The sequence below is a fragment of the Acartia tonsa genome, chromosome 12 (genome assembly GCF_053477335.1).
Source record: "Acartia tonsa isolate MP-2025a chromosome 12, ASM5347733v1, whole genome shotgun sequence".
NCBI classification, from domain to species: domain Eukaryota; kingdom Metazoa; phylum Arthropoda; class Copepoda; order Calanoida; family Acartiidae; genus Acartia; species Acartia tonsa.
The window spans coordinates 5706257-5732320 of record NC_137271.1 but is presented as its reverse complement, the minus strand read 5'-3'; the positions used below and the strand labels follow the sequence as shown (position 1 = coordinate 5732320).

The window sequence follows — 26064 nt, the reverse complement described above, 5'->3', positions numbered from 1 at the left end:
AGAAAAGTTTAATTTTTAATTCTGTTGTAAATTAAGTTAAAATGAAACAGATTGTTGGGCCAATAAAGTTTCTCTAGTTTTTTTTTAGAATGAAGTGAGATCTATTCAAAACAGAGTTGCCGGATTTACTGTTTTAATATTAAAATGCTTCTTTCGGATTATTACTGGTGGAAGGGTTTTTACACTTAAGACTTAAAGACACCTTTTTTAGCACGTGAATAAACTTTCCCCTTAGCATTACAGACCAACACAGTAAAAGTGTCTGACTGATTATGACGTAATAAAAAAAAATAGCCAATGAGAGGCCACTATAAATTTTACCATTGGTCAATAATGGCCTCTTATTGGCTAAATTTTTTTGTTACGTCATAATCAGTCAGACACTTTTACTGTGTTCATTACAGACAAACAGATTAGGAAAGAGTATTTTGAAAAGGTAAATACTGTGAACTTGGCTTTGGTTTAAGCTGCATCTGTTGAAAAACAGCAGCTGTAAACAAAATAGATTACATGTGGCAGAAATGCAACAAATCAAGGCGACTGAAGCTGCATAGAATATCCAAAAATATTTGACTCAGATGTTGAGTGTACCTTCGTTAAATTAGCTCCTATGTAACTTTCTTACAAAGAAAAAGAAAATTGGATCATTATGAAACTTGACTTGTCAACCCTTGTTTGCAGCCTAGGGAAGGAAAACAAAGGTCTCATCAATATTCTAAAAATGTCCAATCTATTCAGAAGAGGAGTTCAGTTTCAAATTCAACATTTTATTTGGCAATACCCCTCTAATTAAAATCTGAACCACTATCAGTATCCCCATATCTAAAAACATTTAAAAGTAAAAAAATATTTGGAAGGCCAGGGAGGAAAGGGGCATGGATTGTAAATTAACAACCACCAAACCACCAAAAATATATCAATTAATATAAAATATGTAATATTAAATCTTCATTAGGTTGTTAAGTAGTAGTTGCTCAATTTATTCATCAATTCATCAAAACGGGTAAATTTGTTAATTGTATAAGAGAGGATTGATTAATTTATTGTCTCATTTAATAAGATTCCCGGAGTTATTTAATTTTTAGGTGGCTTATTGTAATTTCTAGGAACTTTTTAAGACTATTACACAACCAATAGCGTCCGAAATCTTTGCTTTAATGGTTAAACCTTCAAATCTCGTTAAAAATAAACAATACAAGTAGTAAGATATAAAACTTTATTATACATAAAATTTAAATAATAAAATTACTACTGATAAAGGCATAAAACAAATCTTGGGTAGGAGGGCTTGGTCTTGCTTTTCTTTTTTCCTGAGTTTTGATTAAACACGTCCTTGGTATTCTTGACGGTTAAAAACCTAAAAATTGTAGAAGTAAAATCTTTTCATGTTTAAATCATTTAACTTCAAGATGCAAAATAAAATGAAAACAAGGATGACAACATCCACAAGTAGCAAAGCCCAAAATTATAAATACAGATGTACAAATCAAACTATAAAAGCTTATAAAGTAATTAAGTATCAAGGATACCCCTGCCCTCCCCATTAATAAGCAGATACTCACTTTGTCAGGTATTCATGCTTGTACGTTGTAGGTGGCAAGGTCTGGCAAGGACTCACGGCTCTCTGGTGGCAGGATCTGGAGCAAGTTCACCAGGTCCTTAGCGATGACATCACGTTGAGTGGCTACTCTTTCCAAAGAAGTGTATTCAGACTGGATAATGTTGGCATCATAGGACGTGTCTAAAGTCCTAACTGCTCCCTGACACAAGGCAATTAAATAAGGATACTTTCCTTGTATCGCTCCCAGCTGTAGTTCAGCTTCCCGCAGCTCCACCCTACGCACACGGCTGGACCGAGCTTCACCAAGTATAGCTGCCACCGAGTGATCTATCCGATTTACAGCCTCCTCACAGCGTGTGAGGTCACCACACACCTCCTTAATTTTAGCTATTAAGCTGCACAGAAGCCGGGATTTATCAAGGTCTCCAACAGTAGGGTCAGTAAGGCCCTTAAACTCGTCTAGATTAACAGGCTTATAATCAATATCAGCAACCTCAGCACAGACAGCCTGCGGCCGCTGTTGACTGTTAATATATTTCAAATAGCCGCAAACAATACTCTCACGGCTGCAAATAGCGCGTTCCCTCTGGCTAAGGCTCTGCCTCAGAGCCCGCCCATCAGACAACAACTGCTCTATGTATTGGAGACCCTGCTGGTTTTGGTCCCGCCAGAACTCTAATTCAGCAGTCAGGCGGCGGATATTCTTAACATACTTCAGCCTGGAGAACTCAGCTGATACAAGGCCTCTCACCCGCAGGCAGGAGCTGCGAAACTTTGCCTGCTGAGACTCTATACCGGACCTATAGAGCTAAGCTTCATATCTATCAGCTTGGTAGCGGCAGACAGCTCCTAGAATAATATCAACTTATAAAGAGTTGTCACTATTCTCTAGGTAAGCAACTGTCCGTCTGTCTGTCTGTCAGTCCTCCAATCTATAGTATTCCACTCTATATAGGCATCAGTAAGTATAATCCATGTCTGTCTGTCTGTCTGTCAGTATACTACAGCTACCATTGTCTATACCTGAAAGTTCCGACATTTCTTTCAATCTTGGTGTACCAACCAATCTCACACAAACACAGGGAAAGCCGGGACTTGATACTTAATAATATATAATTATAAACACATAAGAAATACATGCATTTAAATCCCACAGCAGGGATTATAAGGGATAAGACATAATTATAAACATAAGAAATACATGCATTTAAATCCCACAGCAGGGATTATAAGGGATAAGACATAATTATAAACATAAGAAATACATGCATTTAAATCTCACAGCAGGGATTATAAGGGATAAGACATTTTTCCAATATACATAAATTGCACAGATTAGCCAATTGAAGATTATGTATAAATTTAGCGTTATTATTACACAGAGAATTAAAGGATAAGACAAATATTATAAACTGATATTTTATAAAAAAGGCAAGTAGATTCAATATACTAAATCACTTCCTTAGATTAATCTTTCTCTTTTAATAAACATACTTAAGTTATTAGCGATTTTAAATATAAAGTTATAAATAATAAATCAAAGACTTACATATGCACAAATAATTTCACTAAAAAGCACAGCAAGATAAAATGCGTGTAATATATATAGAGTAGCACCTCCTCCTACGGTGGTAAAATAAACACTGATAAATTCTATCAATTTGTTACCCCTTATATAACTTTTGACCCTTGGCGGGAATGTTGTTTTGTACGCTAAACTGGTTTTTTCCTCCCGTACCTTTCTTCATCAGGGAACAAAGGACGGGTAAATCCATACTTTATTTTCGTCTTTTTAAGTATATTTTCACAATGGATTTAGATTATACATTTAGATTTTACACTTATGATTGCTTCGTTGTCAAAATTTTGGATTCTAACTTTTATTTTCTCCACTCGGAGACGTTTTCAAAGTTTCAAACATACTCGCTCACAAACAAACACACATTCTAACTTTGCCTAAAATCTTTTAAATCAGGAAGATAGAGATATAACAATGGTAATTTGGTGAAAGAACTAACAAATTTTCTCCTATTTTGGTTAAATTTTAGCTTAGGGGGGGAGGAGAGAGAAAGGTCAATAAATTGATGTATATTTCCACTTTAAACCCTACTAGTTTGTACCCAAAGGTTTAAAGCTAACAGTTATTATAAAACTTTGGGTACCAGTATATTTCACATTCCATTGTCCTTTCCTTCCTCAACAATCAAGACTTCTTTAATCAATTCATATTTTCAATTTTTCTATCCTTGAACCAGTGATAAAAACCAGTTAGAGAGGGGATATCAAACTGTAAACTACACTGTTACCCAAAGTTAAAAAAACGCGTTATCCTATTGGTTGGCTCTTAAAAATTTTAGTACTTTTACTAATTTTGACTAGTAGTGTTCAAACTTTTTAACATAAACTTTTATTCTAAAGAATAAGTAATTTTGTTTGCATCATTTGGGATGTATTTCAAATTATCATTCATTGTCTTATCCCTTAATATCCCTGATGAAAACACACCTTCTTCTTAACCCTTTCTTCTTTCATTTCCCTTTTTCTCTTTTATCAACAAATCTATCTCCACCCCCCCCCCCTCCTTCCACAACCTTACATCCCTTCCTGTTTTTGAAAAGTAGATCAATTTAATGTGGGATACTTTGATGTTTAGAATCCTTCATCCCCCCAAACACAATGTGCTCTAGGAGAACTAAGTCAAAGATAGTGTTAATCAAAAGAAGGGCAAGCATTTGCCTTAGACCGCTGCAGCTGTCGAAAATTTTACTCTAGAAAATCCGTAAATGTAATTTACCAAAAATTTTATTATCACATAAAGATTTTCCTTCTAGTACAAAAAAATCACCTTTATCTATAATAGTAGAAGAGATGATAAGAGGGGGGGGGGTGTGGACGCCACCGCAACCCTGTCATTACCACACACATAATCTATTATATAGGGACCCATCTTTGAGTGATATTCTTCAAATATTTTCAGTTTTCTTTAATTTCTTTGTAAAATAATTGCTATGAATTTTGTTTCATTACAGTACGATTCAAAAAAAAATAATAATTAGCTCGAGTTTGATTTTCTTTACCTTAAATTTTCTTTAACCTTTGTCACAGTGTGCACCCTTATGTCATTTATCTGGAAGACCAATTGAAGTTTTGTGTATGTGTCTCTGGTCAAATATAAACTTCTACAAAGGTTTAACTTTCAAAAAATTAAGAGGCTTGAAGTATGAATTAGATTTAATAAATTCAGTCACTTAGACAAATTTCTTTAGATTGAATCCAGGGCTGACAACATCCATAGTAGGTATTAAAGAAAAAGATAATGGGTAGACAAGCGGACAAAGTGAAATACAGAGCAGGTGTTCATTAGTCAAAGTAAAGCAAGACTTGGGAGAATATACTGAAGTTAATAGAAAATCAATAAAATTTTAAATGAAAAACAGAGACCAAGTTATGAGTATTCTAGAAGCACTTTAGTAGGGTATATCTTCAGAAAAAATATCAGGCATCTATCTTAAATAGAAGCCTATAAATTAGCATTTCTCAATGGGGCTACGGACGTTCACACGCAAGTATACAGTAGCTTGGCTAATAAAGAACTTCATTTATTTCTGATTTTTAAAGTCACCGCTTAATAACTAATTCTGTTGCATGTATCACAGGAGTAAACTTTGCAATTAGAAATGAAAAGAAACAATAAAATAATAAAGTTAGTTTTTTTTCAGAATTGAACACTTAAAAAATTCGTATCACAATTAATATATTTCATATAAAGTTTTTTTATTAGATTATCCATTTGAACAGATCTCAATTTAAAATATGAATTATTCAAGTAATTTTCTAACTGACGTATGAGGGGATGTACAGACAGACCGGAATACGAGTATAGAGTAGCTTCGATACAATTAAATATCAATAATATAACAAAGGTATTTCTAAAAAATACAAGATTTATTAAGTAATTAAACTGGTTAGAATAGGCAGATTAATGGGATTATTATTTATTGGATATATTTAAATATGATATCAATTAAAGGCTTGGACGTCTCGTTTTCTGTACAGGACAGAAAACCACGTGCACAGGAATATGGGACTAAGACTGTCGACAACCTAGCATATAGGTATACAGTCTACCAAGTGTAAGCTGGTGGTGAGATGTTCACACGAGGCCTACATAAAATCAACTAGTCCCTCAACCATAGTTGCCAGATATTTTTCAGATCAAAGTGTACAAATAAGGTGTACATTGGACCTCCAATGTGTACATTTGGAGGGGGAAGGGGAAAAGGGAGGGGGGAATGGGGAGAAGGGGATGGGGAACGAGGGGGATTTGCTACGCTATCCTAATAGGTAGGAATTACACTAGTGGCATCTAGGAGCTCTTAAGGGAGAATGTTATAAAAATTAATCCACCCCTACCCCACAAAAATTTGCCTCCCCTATTTGCAGGGCTAAAATGGCAGGTGGGTAACTTAGGGGGGTTTTGTTGGTCCCTAGATAGGGCCTAGCTATAATTCTAATTGCTATAAGGGCTAATTTCTTCTATACAGCCCTCCCTGTACTCTGTACAGGTCAACACAACCAGAAGTCATGGGGGCAACTCTATGTGCAATGAGTTGCTTAGAATTATAGCTAATACTAAATAAAATCTTAGGGGGCAATGATATGTCTAAATATAGCAATAGTTATCTAATCAACTCTTATGCTGAGTAGATGACAAAGACAATAATAACAGGTAAATATCTAATCAACTCTTTTGTTGAATAGATGGCAATGACAATAATAACAGGTGGATATCTAATCAACTATTTTGTTGAATAGATGGCAATGACAATAATAACAGGTGGATATCTAATCAACTATTTTGTTGAATAGATGGCAATGACAATAATAACAGGTGGATATCTAATCAACTATTTTGTTGAATAGATGGCAATGACAATAATAACAGGTGGATATCTAATCAACTATTTTGTTGAATAGATGGCAATGACAATAATAACAGGTGGATATCTAATCAACTATTTTGTTGAATAGATGGCAATGACAGTAATAACTAAATATCTAATCAACTCTTTTGTTGAATAGAGGGCAATGACAATATTTAATAAAGTCAACTATTTGTTATCCTATCCACAATGGAAAGACTAAGACCTTATGTATATTATTCTCAATTCTGTGGAAGATTAAGCTTCAATGTATGATAATTTCAACATTTATTTAAAAGTATTGATATAAGAATATAACAATTACATACAGCAACATATTTAAACTTAAAAGTTTAGTCTAAATTATGCAGTATGTAGACAGTGCTAGGCATGTCTGATCTTTATGAAAGTTAGGCCTAGAGCTAGGCATGTCTGATCTTTATAAAAGTTAGGCCTAGACTGTGTAGTGGCATTCTTCTCATGGCTAGATCCTGGTTCTCTCTCCAACCCACTCTACTTACCCCCCCCCCCACTCTCTCTTTTGTCTTGCACACAAGTTTAGCCAGACTGCATAATAAAGGATAAACTTTGCAAAAATATATAAAAAATATTTTTGCATAGAATTATTCTATTACTACTAAATATTTAAAGATTTACTTTATTTAGAATATATTAGTATGAAAATATTTATCATATTTACCCCTCACATACAGCATGATATTTTAGCAAGGTAAGAGGTGGTTATACAAAATAACATGTTAAAACTTTTTTGCACACTACATAGAAAATAATGTGTAACATAAAATTTCCCCCAAAAATGTAATAGACAATTCCTGGGAGGAATTCTGTACACATTGGTAAAAAAAAACTTTTTTGCATACTACATAGAAAATAATGTGTAACATAAAATTTCCCCCAAAAATGTAATAGACAATTCCTGGGAGGAATTCTGTACACATTGGTGAAAAAATTATTATTATTTGTTGATTAAATATAAACCCATCACCTTTTTTTTTTGTTTGGTTATTTTTTCTTCAATTTTTTATACATTATATATCTATTGATACATTTGATACACAATACCTTTTATTATATTAGGATATATGATAAAAAAAATTTTTTATAAAAATTGTAAGAGAATTTTGCAAAACTTTACTACCAAATCTTTTGAATTTGCACTGTTTTACTAAGTATAAAAAGAAATGTGATTTTTTACAAACAAATCTTTTACTGATTCTACATTAGTGTTATTTTTTATTTAAGATAAGGACTAAATTTTATTGCAAAAATAATTTTTAGAAACATTAATACAATTTAAGTATAAAAAGTCTTCTTTTTCACATGTAATTGTTTGTTTACGTAGGAGTTTACTTTGTGTAGCAGATGTTTTTTTTATTTAAAATGAAGGCAATTCAGCTTTAATTAGAAGGTAAAGATTAAAAATCAGGACTAAAAAACCTAAGCAAGTTTGACAAATAGTGTCAGGATAAACAGGAACCCAAGGAAGATAAGAAGCTTTGCATCTAAAACAGAAAACTCCAACCTTACATGAATATTATCAGACCACTTCCACCTGTTCTGTACAATTAGAATCTGGTTCAAGGACTCCAGGTAGTTGTTAAACAGATTTAAATCCAGAAAAAAGCCAGGTATGACCAGAGATGTACTTTTCTTAAGTATCTGCAATCAGTGGGCAAAATAAGTCCACTTGCAGTGCTCCTCTACCTGTTCTTGTACAATAAGAATCCAGATAACTGAAATCAGGTAGATATTTTACAGATTTAAATCCAGAAGAAGAGCCATGTGTGACCAGAGATGTATGTTTTCTTCAGTTTCTGCAATCAGATCACTTGCAGTACTCTTTAACCTGTTCTTGTATAAGAAGAATCCAGTTAAGATAATTGTGGTAGCTGTTATACAGATTTAAATCCACAAGAAGGGTCAGGTATGACCGTTTTTGTACGTCTCCTTCAGTTTCTGCTTTGGGTGGGGTAGGTCTTGCTTTTGGAACCAGTTTGTCAGTTGGGTTGAACTTCTTGCACATATCTCTGTTAGGTAAAATGCTTAGATAATTATGTCCTTTCAATTCAATCATACCTGTGAGTAAAAGCCAATGCCTAAGTCTGCTTTGAATGAATTGTCTTTCTTTGTATTCTTTCTTTTCACTAAACATTTTTATACTACTTTGAATACTACTATATTTCTTACTTACTAGGACTGATTTGAAAACCAAAGAAATACCTCAATATTTCTCTGACTCTCAAAAAAGTCAAAAAAGTACAATTTTAAACAAGTATAATACTAAATTTTCTTTACTAAATAGGTCTAATTTGAAAACCAAAAAAATACCTCAATATTTCTCTGACTCTCAAAAAAGTACAGATTTATCATATTTAAATGTATTTATATATTTTCTGTTATTTTTGATGTTTCTGTGCTTTAAACATTATAAGTTTATTATTAAAAAAAAATATTTTTGCTTTTTAAAAAATATATATATATATATCTATGATTCACTCTAAAAGAATTTTATTACCAATTATTACAAGATTTAAAATTACATAATTATTAAAAGTTAACATGAAATTACAACATCATAATACATTTATACTGCAGTTTCAAAATTTTTACATATTTTATGCTATTGTGATTTTACAATAATATTATGAAATAATTAAAAGTACTTTAACTTTACACATATTTACTGCAGTTTTATAATTTTTACATATGGTGAATCATAGATATAAAAAAAAGTGGATGCTTGTAGAACATTTGATTTATACCTACCTTAATAAGAAATTTGAAAAATAAAAACATCCATAAAATCATTTTGATTGCCAAGGTAGGTATTTCAGGACAATGGCCTGATCCAAAATTAAAACTATTATCTTTTCAAAGATCATATGATTATCAATGAAATTTTCAATAAGAAAATCTTTTTTCAGCAAATATGTAAATTCTTAATAAGTGATGAGATAATCTCATTCATTATTCAAAAGCACATTTAGTAATTTTTACTGTACATTTGAAACCATTAATTTTGAATTATGGTTGCATTAAAATTTATTTTGAAAGTGTGTTATTTTACACTTGAATAGAAAAGAATGATGTTGATCTCCTTCATAAAACATTTTCTTATGTCATCTGTAAATTTGAAGGATGTGATTCTTGTCTAGAGACTGATGATTATTTAATACTTCACTATTCATGAAGAGGGAAATCTCACCCTCTGTTTGAAAAAAAAGCAAAAAAAAATTTTTTAAAGGTATCTCTTAAAAAATTTTTTGAGGTAAAAGAGATATAATAACCATTGCCATAATCTCTCCTGTATAGCAATCTGTTTTGAGTTTGCATAACTGAAAGCATTGCAGGAGATGTTATTTTGACCTCTTGAGATTATAGGCTACACACAGAGTAGCCAAACTCACTTCTATTAAGTCTTTTTTATAAATAATTTAGCATCCTTGTAGGACCTCTTTTTTAAAAAAGGCACACTTTTTATGTGTTTTTTGTTAGCATCCTTTTAGGACCTCTTTTTAAAAAAGGCACACCTTTTAGGTGTTTTTTGTTATGTTTATCCCATTAAGGATATATCTTGACCTTTGTTGTAAGGCACATATTTAAATAATTAAAGTTTTAGCTTAAAGAAGTTTTTCAGGTTTAGATACTGAGTGTATTAGGTCTCCTTTGGTTTTGGCATGATGTCCTACTCAATCATAAATCATCATTAACATTGCCAATTATCTCTTATCATTATTTATCTCTTCTTTGTAGAGCATAGGCCATGTACAATGGTTCTCCCAGTTTTCTTTGGATTTTGGCATGACTTAGGCATTGTTGAGCTTTTCTTTTCTATCATCAACTGTCTTCATCCTTGCATCTCTTTTGTAGAGCATAGGCCATGCACAATGGTTCTAAGGCATTGTTAAGAGATGAGATTTTGTCATCACCTCATTATAGCCATTTATCTCTTTTTAGAGCATGGGTCATGCACAATGGTTCTCCAATTTCTTTGGATTCATCTCTTTTTTGTAGAGCATAGGCCATGCACAATGGTTCTAAGGCATTGTTGAGAGATGAGATTTTGTCATCACATCATTATTGCCATTTATCTCTTTTAGAGCATGGGCCATGTACAATGGTTCTCCAATTTCTTTGGATTCATCTCTTTTTTGTAGAGCATAGGCCATGCACAATGGTTCTAAGGCATTGTTGAGAGATGAGATTTTGTCATCACATCAATATTGCCATTTATCTCTTTTTAGAGCATGGGCCATGTACAATGGTTCTCCAATTTCTTTGGATTCATCTCTTTTTTTGTAGAGCATATTCCATGCACAATGGTTCTAAGGCATTGTTGAGAGATGAGATTTTGTCATCACATCATTATTGCCATTTATCTCTTTTAGAGCATGGGCCATGTACAATGGTTCTCCAATTTCTTTGGATTTATCTCTTTTTTGTAGAGCATAGGCCATGCACAATGGTTTTAAGGCATTGTTGAGAGATGATATTTTGTCATCACATCATTATTGCCATTTATCTCTTTTTAGAGCATGGGCCATGTACAATGGTTCTCCAATTTCTTTGGATTTATCTCTTTTTTGTAGAGCATAGGCCATGCACAATGGTTTTTTGCAAGAAAGAAATTTAATATTCCCTTTAAAATTTTTGTTAGGATGTTTTATCCCTGAGGGAGGTAATAGTTTCCCTTTAAATGTATGTACAGTGACAGGGTATCAAATCATATCTATCTCTAAAACAGTTCAATTAAGTGAAAAATAAATATATCAAACTTTCTGTAAAATTATTTGAGAAGGTATCTTTTATACATGAATAAGATACTTTGCTGCATTAAACCAAAATCTTTTTCTTTGATTTTCTTTTCAGCTTCAAATAGTTTTTTCTGTAACATTCTTCAAAGTTTCCTTCATTGACTATGCTCAATTTTTGTTCTAAATTTTTTGGTTGTTTAGTATTTAGATTATCTTTCAAGTAGTATTTCATGTTTTTAATCATAAATCTTTTTATATCTACCCTACTAGGATAATCTTCTTTGCCATCGTTGTGAAGCATTTCAAATACTGGTTGTAATGATTTATCCATGTGTTTTTTGCAGTAATAAGATATGTAACGGCACTTTGTTTTTTCTTGCCATGTATCTGGATCAATTTTATCTACAAGGTTCACTATTCTTTCATACTTTTCTAAAAGATTGTGACCTTTCAATTTTAAATTTTCAAGTTCATGTAACACATCATGTTCAGATACAAATAAACCTTCTTTAAGGTAATAGAGGTGATACAAATAGTCTTGAAAATTTAATTTACAAGGTATAATACCCATTTCTGCCATTTTATCCTTTAACTCTTTACCAAGAAATTGGTGTATTATAGTACAATATTCTTGTTGTGAACACATAGAAAATCTTTCCTTTGGAAACTGTCCCAGGAAAGTTGAAATAGAAATATTATCAGATAATTCATATGGTGAGAGCATCTTGAATTGCTTTATTTTGAAACAAACAAGATCTTCATTAAAATTTACCATATCATTTGTAAGGCTAAAATTTTCATTGTTTTTCTTTGATGTAACTGAACTGGTTGCGTTCTCACAAAATGAACTAGTTTTAGGAGGGGCATTTGGCCAACTAGATTCATACAATGTGTCTCTATTTCTTTTGTCTTCTCTTGAATCAGCACTTTTTAGAGGCTTATCTTGTATTTTACAGACACTTTTTTCATATAGTTCTTTCACCAAAGACAACAAAGTCCCATTTGATTCTGTTAATTTTTCATTTAGCATCTTAAGATAATCTAGACTCTCATTAACATTTTTAAAATCATTTTGGATAATAGAGTTTTCAACTTTCAAATTTTTATTTTCTTTGTAAAGTTTGATTGATTTATCTTCTTGCTGAGTTATAATCAGTTCAAAATGTTTAATTTCATCTGTAAGAAGTTTGTTTCTTTCTTCTAGTTTTGCATTTTTGATTTCTAGCCTGATATTTTCAATAAATATCAGTTTTTGGTCATTAAGTGTTATATTATCCCTTTTTGGATGTGTCACTTTTTCTGACTCATTTTTGAAAACATCAGATTTTTTCATTAATCGATGATGCATTCTACAATTAAAATTATTGACAGTTTTATTTTTACTAAAAACCATCTCATTAATAACAATATGTTTAATATTTGATTGTTTATAATCGTTAAAAAGAACAATTTTATCATTCTTAATATTACCATTTTGACAGTCGAAACATGGAGTTTCAGACACAAAATTTGTACTCTCTTTCACTTCAATGCTTGAATCACATTCAAACATTCCATCAATTATTCTAGGTTTAAGCCCAAGAAAGGTAAGGGTTTTTGTAAACATTTTTGTTAAATGCATGTATATAAAGTATTCTACATAAGAATAAAAAGAACATATAATGTTTGAAACTAGTCTAATAGAAAGATAAAGAATGATTTTATCTTTATTCTTAACATTTCAAATCCTTTTTCATGCTCCCAACTGTTACTTATATCTATAAAAAGGGTAGTTTACACTCTACACACACAGAGCTACACACACACAGGCACACCCACAATCTCTCTCTTCTTTCAATCCTATCCTATGTGCGTCGTCAGGTGTGTTTGAAAACCACTGCCTTTTTAAGCATATACCACAGTGGAAAATAATAAGAAGTTATAATAATGTATGTAAAAATTTTATCTTAATACCCTTTATTTTTCATGGGGGAAAACTCATATAATTTTCTTTGAAGATTCTAATTTACAAAATATCCAGTTTTATTTCACTGTGTTTCTTGAGTGCAATGTTTTAAACCAATCTTCTCTATAGGTGTATAACAAAAGCACACAATACTCGTTATTTTTCCTTTTCAATTTAAACACTTGGTTCTTTATAAATGTTAGAGGTGCAGCTACTTTATAGATATAGCTACTATCTAGATTGTTTACAGATATAGGAAGCACAGCTACTCCATTGATTTAAGAAAGGAGCGCAGCTTCTTTATTGCTATAAAAAAAACGCAGCTACTCCATTAATTTAAGAAGTAGAGTTACTTCATTGATTTAAGAAGATTAAACAACTTAAACACTAGCATCTTTATAGATGTTAGAGTTGTAGCTACTTTATAGATTTAATTAGTGCAGCAACTTCATTGATATAAGAAGCACAGCTACTCTTTAGTTTTGAACATATTATTAAAATTAATTAATCTATAAATTGGCAATCTATTTTCAGATTAACTACTTTTTTTCTCCTTTTTCTTAGAATTATTGTTAAGACTTCAATAATCATTGAACCAATTTGGTTCACTATATTAGGTAAGCTTCACATAGGTCATGTGATGGTTTAAAACTATTTTATTTTCATATATAATTATTGGGATAGTTTTAAGCTATTTTTCTAGGCCCTCCAATCTCTAGTGATAGAGGTGTGATCACAAGTAATGCAATAAAAATCAAATAGAAAGCTATTATTTGTATGATTACTAATTTTCAATAACCACTGAACCGATTGGGTTCACTATTTTATTTTCATTTTTAAGTCTTGGGAAGGTTTTAAGCTATTTTTCTAGGCCCTCCAATCTCTAGATTATCTACTTATTCCTGATATTAAGTACAATAAGGTGATTTAGCAGGTTTGCAAACCCTGCGCACCCAAGGCAATAAACTGTCTGGATTTTTTTCTTTAATCATAGCATAAAGAGAGATATATTATCTTCATAAGAATTTATAAATTATTCTTTTCATCATGATATTTCTAGAGATGTTTATAATAATATAGGATTTTTCATCCATTCTGTAAATAATGCATATGGATATTTCTAAAAATAGAAACATTGATGCTATTCTGTAATAATAATTATTCTTGCATTGATAAATTATTGGGTTAAAATAGGATTTTTCATCTATTCTGTAAATAATGCATATGGATATTTCTAAAAATAGAAACATTGATGCTATTCTGTAATAATAATTATTCTTGCATTGATAAATTATTGGGTTAAAATAGGATTTTTCATCTATTCTGTAAATAATGCATATGGATATTTCTAAAAATATAAATATTGATGCTATACTGTAATAATAATTATTCATGCATAGATAAATCTATTGGGTTAAATTCTAAAAATATACCATAGTTAGGTCAATCTAAAAGGTTAAATTGTTGAAATATATCATACATAGGTTAATCTATTTGGTTAATAATTGAAAATAATATGGTCTTCCTGTTAATTTCCTGATAAACGGGGAGCCATAAATAATATGTTATAAAAATTAATCCACCCCTACCCCACAAAAATTTGCCTCCCCCTATTTGCAGGGCTAAAATGGCAGGTGGGTAACTTAGGGGGGTTTTGTTGGTCCCTAGATAGGGCCTAGCTATAATTCTAATTGCTATAAGGGCTAATTTCTTCTATACAGCCCTCCCTGTACTCTGTACAGGTCAACACAACCAGAAGTCATGGGGGCAACTCTATGTGCAATGAGTTGCTTAGAATTATAGCTAATACTAAATAAAATCTTAGGGGGCAATGATATGTCTAAATATAGCAATAGTTATCTAATCAACTCTTATGCTGAGTAGATGACAAAGACAATAATAACAGGTAAATATCTAATCAACTCTTTTGTTGAATAGATGGCAATGACAATAATAACAGGTGGATATCTAATCAACTATTTTGTTGAATAGATGGCAATGACAATAATAACAGGTGGATATCTAATCAACTATTTTGTTGAATAGATGGCAATGACAATAATAACAGGTGGATATCTAATCAACTATTTTGTTGAATAGATGGCAATGACAATAATAACAGGTGGATATCTAATCAACTATTTTGTTGAATAGATGGCAATGACAATAATAACAGGTGGATATCTAATCAACTATTTTGTTGAATAGATGGCAATGACAGTAATAACTAAATATCTAATCAACTCTTTTGTTGAATAGAGGGCAATGACAATATTTAATAAAGTCAACTATTTGTTATCCTATCCACAATGGAAAGACTAAGACCTTATGTATATTATTCTCAATTCTGTGGAAGATTAAGCTTCAATGTATGATAATTTCAACATTTATTTAAAAGTATTGATATAAGAATATAACAATTACATACAGCAACATATTTAAACTTAAAAGTTTAGTCTAAATTATGCAGTATGTAGACAGTGCTAGGCATGTCTGATCTTTATGAAAGTTAGGCCTAGAGCTAGGCATGTCTGATCTTTATAAAAGTTAGGCCTAGACTGTGTAGTGGCATTCTTCTCATGGCTAGATCCTGGTTCTCTCTCCAACCCACTCTACTTACCCCCCCCCCCACTCTCTCTTTTGTCTTGCACACAAGTTTAGCCAGACTGCATAATAAAGGATAAACTTTGCAAAAATATATAAAAAATATTTTTGCATAGAATTATTCTATTACTACTAAATATTTAAAGATTTACTTTATTTAGAATATATTAGTATGAAAATATTTATCATATTTACCCCTCACATACAGCATGATATTTTAGCAAGGTAAGAGGTGGTTATACAAAATAACATGTTAAAACTTTTTTGCACACTACATAGAAAATAATGTGTAACAAGAAGGGGGAGTCAACCTCACACCTTCAGTTGTAATTTTGCAAGTTACTACAAAAAGTATAAATATTCAGTTAACCTTCAATGTTTATAACCAGAAAATAGAGGAAGGAAGCCAATTTTTGGGGGTAAAAAGTCCATTTTTGGAAGAAAAATTCCAATTTTGTGTGTACACGTGTACATTTTTAAAAAAATGTTGAAAATGCGTACACCCTCAACGGTTTTGCCCAATGTGTACATTTGTCAAAAATCAGGTCAAAAATGCGTACATTACGCGCAAAATGTGTACATCTGGCACCGCTGCCCTCAACACAGCAGGATGGAGTATAATGGCGGTTATAAGTGGAGGTCTGACTCAGCCAGAGAAGTATAGGAATGTGGACAGGGATGGAAATGCATAAACTTGAATGGAGAATGCCACATAACATTTTACTTTTGTAATGAAATAAAAAAGTTTTAATTCACATTCATTCACATCCAAGAGAACTTTCATTAATAAGGTTTAAGGAAGGAGTATTAATTCTAATAATATATTTATAAAATGGCAAACAGACGGACGGACAGATTAAATTATAGAGTAGATTTTCAGTACCTATAATATATTAGCAAAAACTTCATCAAAGTGATTATTGTTATAATATTTTTTTATCGCATCGTATTATGGACATCTGTGGATATCAAGCCCACACCAACGAGGGAGGGGACATTGGACTGTTTATTCCACCAAAGTCTTATAATGACGTTTTCTTATTCGTTGGCTTAACATCCTTGTTGAATTTTATTGAATTTTGATTAGTTGGTTCATTAAATTGAGTGTTCAAACAATTTAACCACTAATTGTAAGCTACATAAGGGTTAATTTGGGTATCAACATTGGAAGTGAACAACAATTTATCAGCCATTGTCTTATCCCTTTAGATAAGATGTAAGATCCTTGAAATAATAACTTTATTCAACAATTTAGGGTATCTTACAGGGCGGACCAGGATAATAGAATATCGCATCGTTTTATAGACATCATTCTGCGGATATTGAAATGAAAAATTATAAGATTAAGATAAGTTTTGTAAGCCACGAGGGGCTAAAGGCCCGAGCTAACTAAACTGTTATTATGATTTTTTTATTTTATTATTCATGGCAAATTGTCTGTAATACGATGTTATACATTATTTTTCAGCATGACCGAGAACCGGTTATAATCCGTCGGATATTTATCGGTTTCGAAACCATACAAAGCCACTAATATTGGGAAAATATTATTTTTTTGTCTTATCCCTATATCCCTGAGACCCATATAAATTTATGAGTGAATTTCTGAGATTCTGATTAGGTTAGTGGTACAATGTTATATGATATTTGATTTATAAGCAGTTTCTCTCAAAGCACCTTGTAGAGCAAACCCCCCCCCCCCCCCCAACCAATTGCTGGAAATAATTATTTAATGACCCTTGAAAATATGTAAAGCATAGGAAATAACGTCCCCCTTCTTAATTTCATTTTATGAATCAGGAACTTTTGTCCGTTTCAAAATATCTCGTTCCTAGCCTTAGAAATCACTAAAAAACCAAAAATTTTAAAGGTTTATTGAGAATTGTCCAATTTGTAGAGGTTTTTTAGATTTTCTCAGGCTAGGAACGAGATTTTTTGAAACGGACAAAAGTTCCTGACTCAGCTCCTCAAGGCATTTCCAGGGAGCACCATGAAGCCATAGTTCTGATTCAATAAATTTTTGACTCCCATTTACAAATAGCTATACAATTGAATGTCTGGTCGTCAGCGGTTTTAGGACTTAGGATAAATTTTAAATCATCCAGAGGTGTAGTATATCTATATAAATTGAGAACAGATCCCCGCTTTGGCCTCAGAAAAAAAATGTCCAAAATCGACCCACCCTATTATACATTTATATTCTCTGAACACTATAATATCTTAATGTTTTTGTAAAAATTTATTTAAAGTAGTTGAGTTAAAATCTAGCTATTAAATTCGACAAGCTTTTTAAAAGCGAAGCTTTTCTATAATTAGGGTCGGTCCGTCCGTCCGTCCGTACGTCCGTCCGTCCGTCCGTACGTCCGTCCGAGATAGATAGCTTTTATTCGTTAATTTAGGCATGTTAGAATTGTCCTATCGATTTCAAACTTTGCATGATGATTCCTGTAGTAGTTCGGTTCGATTTAGAAAGCGTAGCAACTCTATAATCATTACCAGAATGTCCGTACGTCCATTTTAAACATGTTGATTTTTCTACTTTTTTAACAACAAATTTTCAAGTGTTCTAATTATCCGTTTGATCTGATTTTTGGTATATTGATTCCTGGGACAACAAAGAACAATATTATAAGCGAAGCAACTCTATAATCAAGCTCAAAAATGTAAGTATGTCCATAAACATTATCCTGCTTCAAGCAGTTTTTTAACATATTTACTTACAATTTTGCTTCGACTCTTATACTTTTAAATTCTGATTTTTCAGTTCAGATACTATACAAGTGTTAATGTCCGTTTGTCCTACCGTTTCAGTGCTTCGCTTTTATGGATGTTGTCATCCTTGTTATTTTAAGGGATATAACATGAGTGGTTGCAAAGGTTTGAGAGAGGTAATCTTATGTAGTTTTACAAAGGGGGGGGGGGGCGGAAGTGACACTTTTTGAAACCAAAACTAAAAGTCAAAGGAACCCAACTAAAAAAAGAGTTACAGGTCTGACATTTTGCATGGCAGTTGCTTTATAGAGGTACAATATGGAACTGTAAAGAAACGGCGGCGCAACCGCCGAAAACCGCCGAGAAAAGGCAACAAAAATTACGGCGGGAAACGGCGGTTTTCGGCGGTTGCGCCGCCGTTTCTTCACAGTTCAATATTGTACCCCTATAAAGCAACTGCCATGCAAAATCTCAGACCTGTAACCCTTTTTAAAAGCGAAGCTTTTCTATAATTAGGGTCGGTCCGTCCGTCCGTCCGTCCGTCCGTCCGAGATAGATAGCTTTTATTCGTTAATTTAGGCATGTTAGAATTGTCCTATCGATTTCAAACTTTGCATGATTATTCCTGTAGTAGTTAGGTACGATTTAGAAAGCGTAGCAACTCTATAATCATTACCAGAATGTCCGTATGTCCATTTTAAACATGTTGATTTTTCTACATTTTTAGCAACAAATTTTTATGTGATCTAATTATCCGTTTGATCTGATTTTTGGTATATTGATTCCTGGGACAACAAAGAACAATAGTATAAGCAAAGCAACTCTATAATCAAGTCCTAAAAATGTAAGTATGTCCAAAACATTATCCTGTATCAAGCAGTTTTTCAACAAATTTACTTACAATTTTTATTCGACTCTTTCGATACTTTTATATTCTGATTATTCAGTTCAGACACTAGACAAGTGTTAATGTCCGTTTGTCCTACCGTTTCAGTGCTTCGCTTTTATGGATGTTGTCATCCTTGTTTTAGTTGGGTTCCTTTGTTGACTCTTAGTTTTGGTTTCAAAAAGTGTCACTTTCGCCCCCCCCCCCCCCTTTAGAGGGGGTCAAATGAGATGTATTATATTTGGACGTCTATGCTGTTAAATGAAACTAATTGTTCATTGTTCCATCCCTAAATCCCTCTCTTTCCTATGATATAAGAACAAATCCAAAGTGAAAGAGGGTTTTGGCTTAAAGTATGTTCAACTCTAAAAGCTTATGGTGTGGGCCAGGGATCTAAAGGAATAAGACAATGACCTAATCGTACATCCCCAAGTACATCCCCAAAGATGATAAACAAAATTACTCCTTATGTAGATTACAATTGGTGGTTGATACATTTGGACACTCAACTAAATAAACCATCTAATCAAAATTCAATAAAAGTCCCCAAGGTTGTTTAGCTATAAGACTTTGGGAGATTTTTTAATAAACAGTCCAATGTCCCCTCCCTTTTTGGTGTGGGCTTGGGTACACTTCTGCATACTATCATAGATTTGTTAGTAATATAGAATGGTAATTCTGATTGTTTATTTAGATGGCTTTGAAATCGATTAATATCTGCTGGATAAGAACCGGTTCTCAGCCACTGAAAAATAATGTATCATATCGTATAATAGCCAGTTTTATAAGAATATTAAAATAAAAACCATAATATTAATACCAATTGTGTTACCTTGGTCCTTCGGCCCCTCGTGGCTAACATAATTGGTTTAAATATTTTAATATTAGTTTTAATATCCGCGGAAAGCTGTCTATAATACGATGTGATAGATAACTATTCTTCATACAACTATAGAATTGCTAATGATAGTTTTTAAAAAGATTAATTCACTATCAAAGTTTTTAGAGTGGGTGGGGTATTTTTCCATTAAGCCTTACCCCACCCTCTGACATTCCTGCCTTGTTTGAGTATACGACAGGAGTCCTAATTTAAATCATGAAACTGGAAGGAATCTACCAGAAATGTAATTCCAAATTTTAGTGAAGATCTTAGTAGGCTTTTACCTTAAAACTGAAAAGGTTTACATTTATACTAGTTTGGATTTAGGCATTTTCTTGTAAGGTGTATCAGATCAGAAATAGTCTAGAAAAAAATTTATAGGAAATTTGATTTACAAAAAAATCTATATACAGGTTGTCTTTGTTAATAATACACATATCTGATTCCTTTCATCTAAACTCCACTCTGGTTTCTTAGATCTTGCAGCCCAATACCATTCACAGTTACAACCAAGAGCGTTTGAAGGGGTGTATCATTGTGTATCCACACCCCTGACAAAATAATACAACCTCCTGAAACAGAAATCAAGATAGATGGCTGAAATTTCCTGAATCCATAAACAAGCTTCTAGTTTTTAATTTACTAAGTTCGTAGAAAATCTTTGATTTTTCTGTAAAATAAATATCTTATTTAGTATCTACTCCTAAACTATTATTTGGAAAATTTTAAAGATTTGAATCCTAACCAAATTTTCCAATAACTTTTATTTTTGTTTTGTATAAGAGAACTATTTGTGACAGTATATTCCCTCCATAATTATTACAAAATATTTTTATACAATCTTTCTTTTGGCAGTGAAGCAATATAACCCCCCCCCCCCTAGATTCTTTTAAAAATCAACCATTTATGTTCATGGAAACTGGTTAGTTAAGGCCAATAATAAGTACTTTAGCCGTTTAGGTTAGGTTACATTAGGCTCAACGAAGCTCTGAAGGGTTAAATATCACGATATACCCGCTTGGGATGGGAGGTACAATTGTAGGCTCATATTTCATATATTAGCCTCTAGAGGCTAGTGAAACACTATTGATGGGAAGAAGAAATTTTTTTAAAATAAAACTGAAGTAAACTGTTTTAAATTATAAAATAAACAAATAGATCTTGCAAAGGGGGAACTGGGATTTTATTTTATAATAAAGGAATTCTACCAGGTTTAAATTTCCCTTCTTTTAAATTCCATTAACCTCAATGGAACACAATAATGTATGACTTTTAAATAAATGGAAGATCTAGTTTTTGTTTTAATTTTTTCAATTTCTAATTATGGAGCTACCATAAATTATTTAAAATACCGTCAGTATGTTTATTGGTAAATGTTTTTTTTTGGCTGCTTTCAAAGTTAGATGTTTAATCCTGCTTTTAACCCTAGTAAATAGTTCAATAACTACTGTGGAGTTTCTTCGCTTTTAGACTAACCAAATCATTACAGGAATCTTTGTACAAGATTAAAAGTCACTGAGACCTCATTAACATGCGATTTACGATTGTGTCTATCTTGAATAGACATACAATTATAATGGTAGTCAATTCAAGTTTTCTATCTTTTACACACAGAAAATTAGAAGAAAATTAGAAGAAAATCGGATTAGTAGGTAAGGTAAGTCGTGCACCCCTCCCCACCCCCCCTTAAGAGTTGAGGGTAATCTAAAGGAATATTATTTTATTTGTGTAAAGTTACCTAACTAATGTCAGCTTAAAATCATTTTAATGGATGAATAGTTTTTAATTCCCCTCTATACATTTTATATAGATCATGGTAGTTAAACTATTTTTTTCTGAAAAGTTTTTTTGTAGGGAGTATTTTCAAAGAGGTAGAGAAATGCTTTAAACCATCCAAAGTCTTTAATTCTAAAAACTAAATAGTTTAATTCTGACAAAAAAAAACCATACTATCTTATATGATGGAATAACAAGAATTGTTCTTCAGCTATTCTGGTAAGCCGAGCGTTCTCGGCCCACAGGGTAACGAGTTCGAGTTCAACGAGCCCTAGCCTTGAATTATTCTACCAAAACAAACTAGCAGGATTTAGTCATACAGAAATTATATATTTAACTGAATAATATTTACAAGCAATGTTTACTATATATATACAACAGATTATAACAATGGTTAGGTTTGAAGGGGGTGTGGGACGCTAGGGCTTAGCTCCCGGCGGCAGACAGGCTGTGGGGGCAGCGGTGGTAAAAGGGGAGGCAGCGCCTCCCGGTTATATAAGCGCGTGAGGGACTCGTGATAGTTGCATGTTTGAGCCCCCTCCCCACATTTAGGCAGGCCAGTTTGACCGCTAGATAGCGGGGTCAACATCGGTCATGAGATAAATGGTGATATAATAAGATTAGTGCAGTGGGTTTGTTATGATAAGTCCCAGCGTAGCAACTCTGTAAACTGCCTGTCCGTCTGGTTGTCGTATTACCACAACCTCCCCTTCAAGGGTTGCGTGGCTCCCGAGCCACCAGGCCTTGAACCTGGGGATACGACAACCTATGTCTGCGCAGGACAGGCTCTTCCTGGGGCACAGCTCGATGGAGGACAGCTCTGGCTACACAGGCTCCACGGGACACTCGTTGCTCAGTCTGGCTGTGGTTGGATATCAGCATTGTCAGCTCCTGGTTGGCTTCTAGACGGGGGTTGGCGACGGCCAGGCCCTGGCGCTGGAAATTTTGCCTCGTCTGCAGGACTAGCTCTGCCTCAGCGGGTAGCTGGACACGGAGGCCTAGGCTAACTCTGGTGGTTCCCAAGGGGGGAATAACGATGGATGAGGGCGCATAAAATTCCATGGGGGCGCCTGCTTGGTTCAGGTTGCTTGGCCTCCTAGCCCCTACCCGGATAGGGATGGCTGTCATTAACAGGGGGCACATGGCTTCAGCTTCGTCCTCTGGGGCGGCCTCTTCCATTGCAACAGCTGCTTCTCCTCCTACAGGCTCGCTGCTGGCTGGCAGGTGCTCCATGTCTGTGTCAGGATTCCAGATGGCATCTCTGGGTGGCTCTGGAACTGGCGGCGGCGGCGGTGGTTCGTTGGGTTGCTCCTGCAGGTCCCCTTCTACTGGGTCACGATCTTGGCCGCTGGGCTGTGGGGCAGCTGCGGCCGGCTGGTGCACTGGGAACTGTCCTGGGTCGCTAGCTGCGGGCGCCGCCGCTCCCACCGGCAGCTCGGTGGCATCCTCGTCGCCGTCCACATCAACTTGAATGTCTGCTGGAATCTGGTGGGCAGTCACATCTCCAGTGTATTTGCGCAGTCGGCCTACATGCGCGGTAACTTCCGAGATCCTGGCTATTGGAGAGGCAGGTTTGATGACATAATGGACTTCTGTAGCTTTCCTCACTACCTTCCAGGGGCCAGTCCATCTCTTGGTGATCTTGGCTGCCTTCCCTGGCACCAGGCGGGGGGCCAGGTACCAGACCAAGTCTCCAACCTCATACTTGGCCGTGCCTTCGTAGGCTGCCGCGCTCCTCCGGATGGCTCCCTCCTCCTTCTGCTGGATGGCATCATACACTGCATAGTAACGTTGCAGGAGGGCTTGGACGTTGGCTGGGACCGAGGCATACTCTGTTTCTGGCAGCCGGAGCACCATGTCCACCGGAAGCTTGGCCTCTCTCCCAAAGAAGGCCAGGAACGGGGTCACGCCGGTAGATCTGCAGGCCTTGGTGTTGTAGGCGAAGGCAATGGCAGGCAAGTGGGGCTCCCAGTTGTTGTCGTCTCTGTCTAAGAACAGACGCATGCCGGTATTGAGCGTCCGATGGAACCTTTCCACTCGGTTGGACTGTGGGTTGTAGGGTGGTGGATGTGTCAGGCCAATCTCAAGCCTGGAAGCCAGTTCCTGGAATACCTGGCCGATGAACTCCATCCCATTATCGGAGTGGATCTTCAGGGGGCATCCAAACGTGGCCAGGTGGCGGTGCAGCAGGGCTTCAGCCACTGTGAGGGTGCATTTGTTGGGGATGGCGTAGAGGCTGACAAACCGGCTGAACCCATCTTGGCAGGTGAGGATGTAGCGGTTCCCAGCTGGGGTCTCTGGCAGCGGCCCCACCAGGTCGATGAACAGGACTTGCTGTGGATACCCCTGGCGGGAGGGTACATGTATCCCTTGCTTCAATCTCTCCTTGGTAACCTTCTGGACACATTCAGGACAAGTCTGAACCATCAGGCGGACGTCACGGGCCAGGTTGGGCCACCAGAAGTGCATGGCCACACGGGCGATAGTCGCGTCCATCCCAAAGTGCCCGGCCATGGGGGTCCCATGGGCTAGAAAGAACGCGTCCTGCTGGAGGGCCGAAGGCAGCAGGTATCTTGTCCGCTCCCCTGTCAGGGTCTGGTCAGTGGTGGTGAGGCAACCGTGCTCGTCAAGTCCCAGGGCTGGGAAGCGGCTGGCGTACTGCTGCTCGTCTCGGTCCTTGCCGCGCAGCTCAGCCTTGGTTGGGGCTCTGCCGTCAGCCACCCACTGGCGGACACGGAGCAGGAGGGGGTCTTGTGTCTGGGCTTCTAGTACTCTAGCTGGATCCCGTCGGGCGGCAGGGGGCCGGCTGGCTGCGGGCTCCCCTAGCTGGCAAAGGTTATGGAGATACTCAGCCTGCTCTGCTAATTCTTCGGCGCTGGCCGTTGGCATGTTGGCGTCCTCCCGGCGGCTGAGGGCGTCAGCATTGGTGTTCTGGGTGCCAGGACGGTGGCAGACAGTGAAGTCTAGGGCCGCTAGCTCCTCTTGCCAGCGGGCCACCATTCCTGTGGATGTGTTCAGTGACTTCATCTGCAGCAAGGCTGAGGAATCAGTGTTGATCTGGAAGCTGCGGTAGGACAAGATGCCGTGGAATTTCCGGATTCCATACATGATGGCGGCCATCTCTCCCTTCCAGGACGGGTAGCGAGTCTCGGGGTTGGTTGTCTTGCGCCCCACGGCGGCAATCAGCCTCTCCTTGCCGTCCTGGCATTGACTCAGAATGGCAGAGATGGCGCGGCTGCTGAAATCTGTGGTGAGCTGGAATACCGCTGGCAAGTCAAACCTGGGCGGCGCTCGGATGGGGGCTTGACGGAACTTGTCCTTGAGCTGCAGCAGCTGGGCTTCCATCTCAGGTGTCCAGGTTAGGGTCTTGGCCGTCTTCTGCCGGTTCATCTCGTAGGTGAGGTCGGCATACTCTGGGATGAACAGGCGGTAGTATCCAAAGAACCCCAGAAGCGCCAGCAAGTCTTTGGGGGTGCTGGGGGCCGGCCAGTCCAGGATACGATCAATATAATCCTCTTGCATGGCTATCCCCTCACGGCTGAGGGTGTGGCCCAGATAATCCACCTTGGCTCGGAACAGCTTAGTCTTGGCTGGCTTGAGGCGGATTCCTCCCCTGCGGTGGGCTTCCAAGACCTCTCGGAGCCTAGCCAGGTGGGCCCAGGTATCCTGGTGGAAGGTCAGGACGTCGTCAAGGTATGACTGGAGGTTGGCTGTGCCTAATGGGTTTAGGACCCCTGCAATAAATCTTGAATAGACAGATGGTGCTGTAGCCAGGCCAAAGGGCATCCTTTTCCATTGATACAAGCCTCTGGGGGTGGTGAAGGCGGTGCAGGGCCGGCTGTCCTCAGACACACGGATGGTGTAGTATGCGGCCACCGCGTCTAGGGCACTGTAAACGCGGTGCCCTCCAGCTCGTTCTACCAGCTGCTGGATCCTGGGCAGAGGGTAGCTATCCAGCTCCAGGCACTTGTTGAGGGCTCTGTAGTCGACGGCCCAGCGGGTG

At 35.8% G+C, this 26064-nt stretch overlaps 1 protein-coding gene across 1 annotated transcript; it reads right to left on the bottom strand.

Moving 5' to 3' along the window:
- Nucleotides 1–1202: 1202 nt before the first annotated feature.
- On the bottom strand, nt 1203–8527 carry LOC145334372 (uncharacterized). Its single transcript, XM_080179825.1, has 4 exons — nt 8334–8527; nt 2585–2662; nt 1563–2361; nt 1203–1357 (listed from the first exon to the last, which is right to left on the bottom strand). Exons 1-3 carry the CDS (start codon nt 8525–8527, stop codon nt 1575–1577), a joined length of 1059 nt encoding a protein of 352 aa, XP_080035951.1. The 3' UTR covers nt 1203–1357; nt 1563–1574.
- Nucleotides 8528–26064: the final 17537 nt, after the last annotated feature.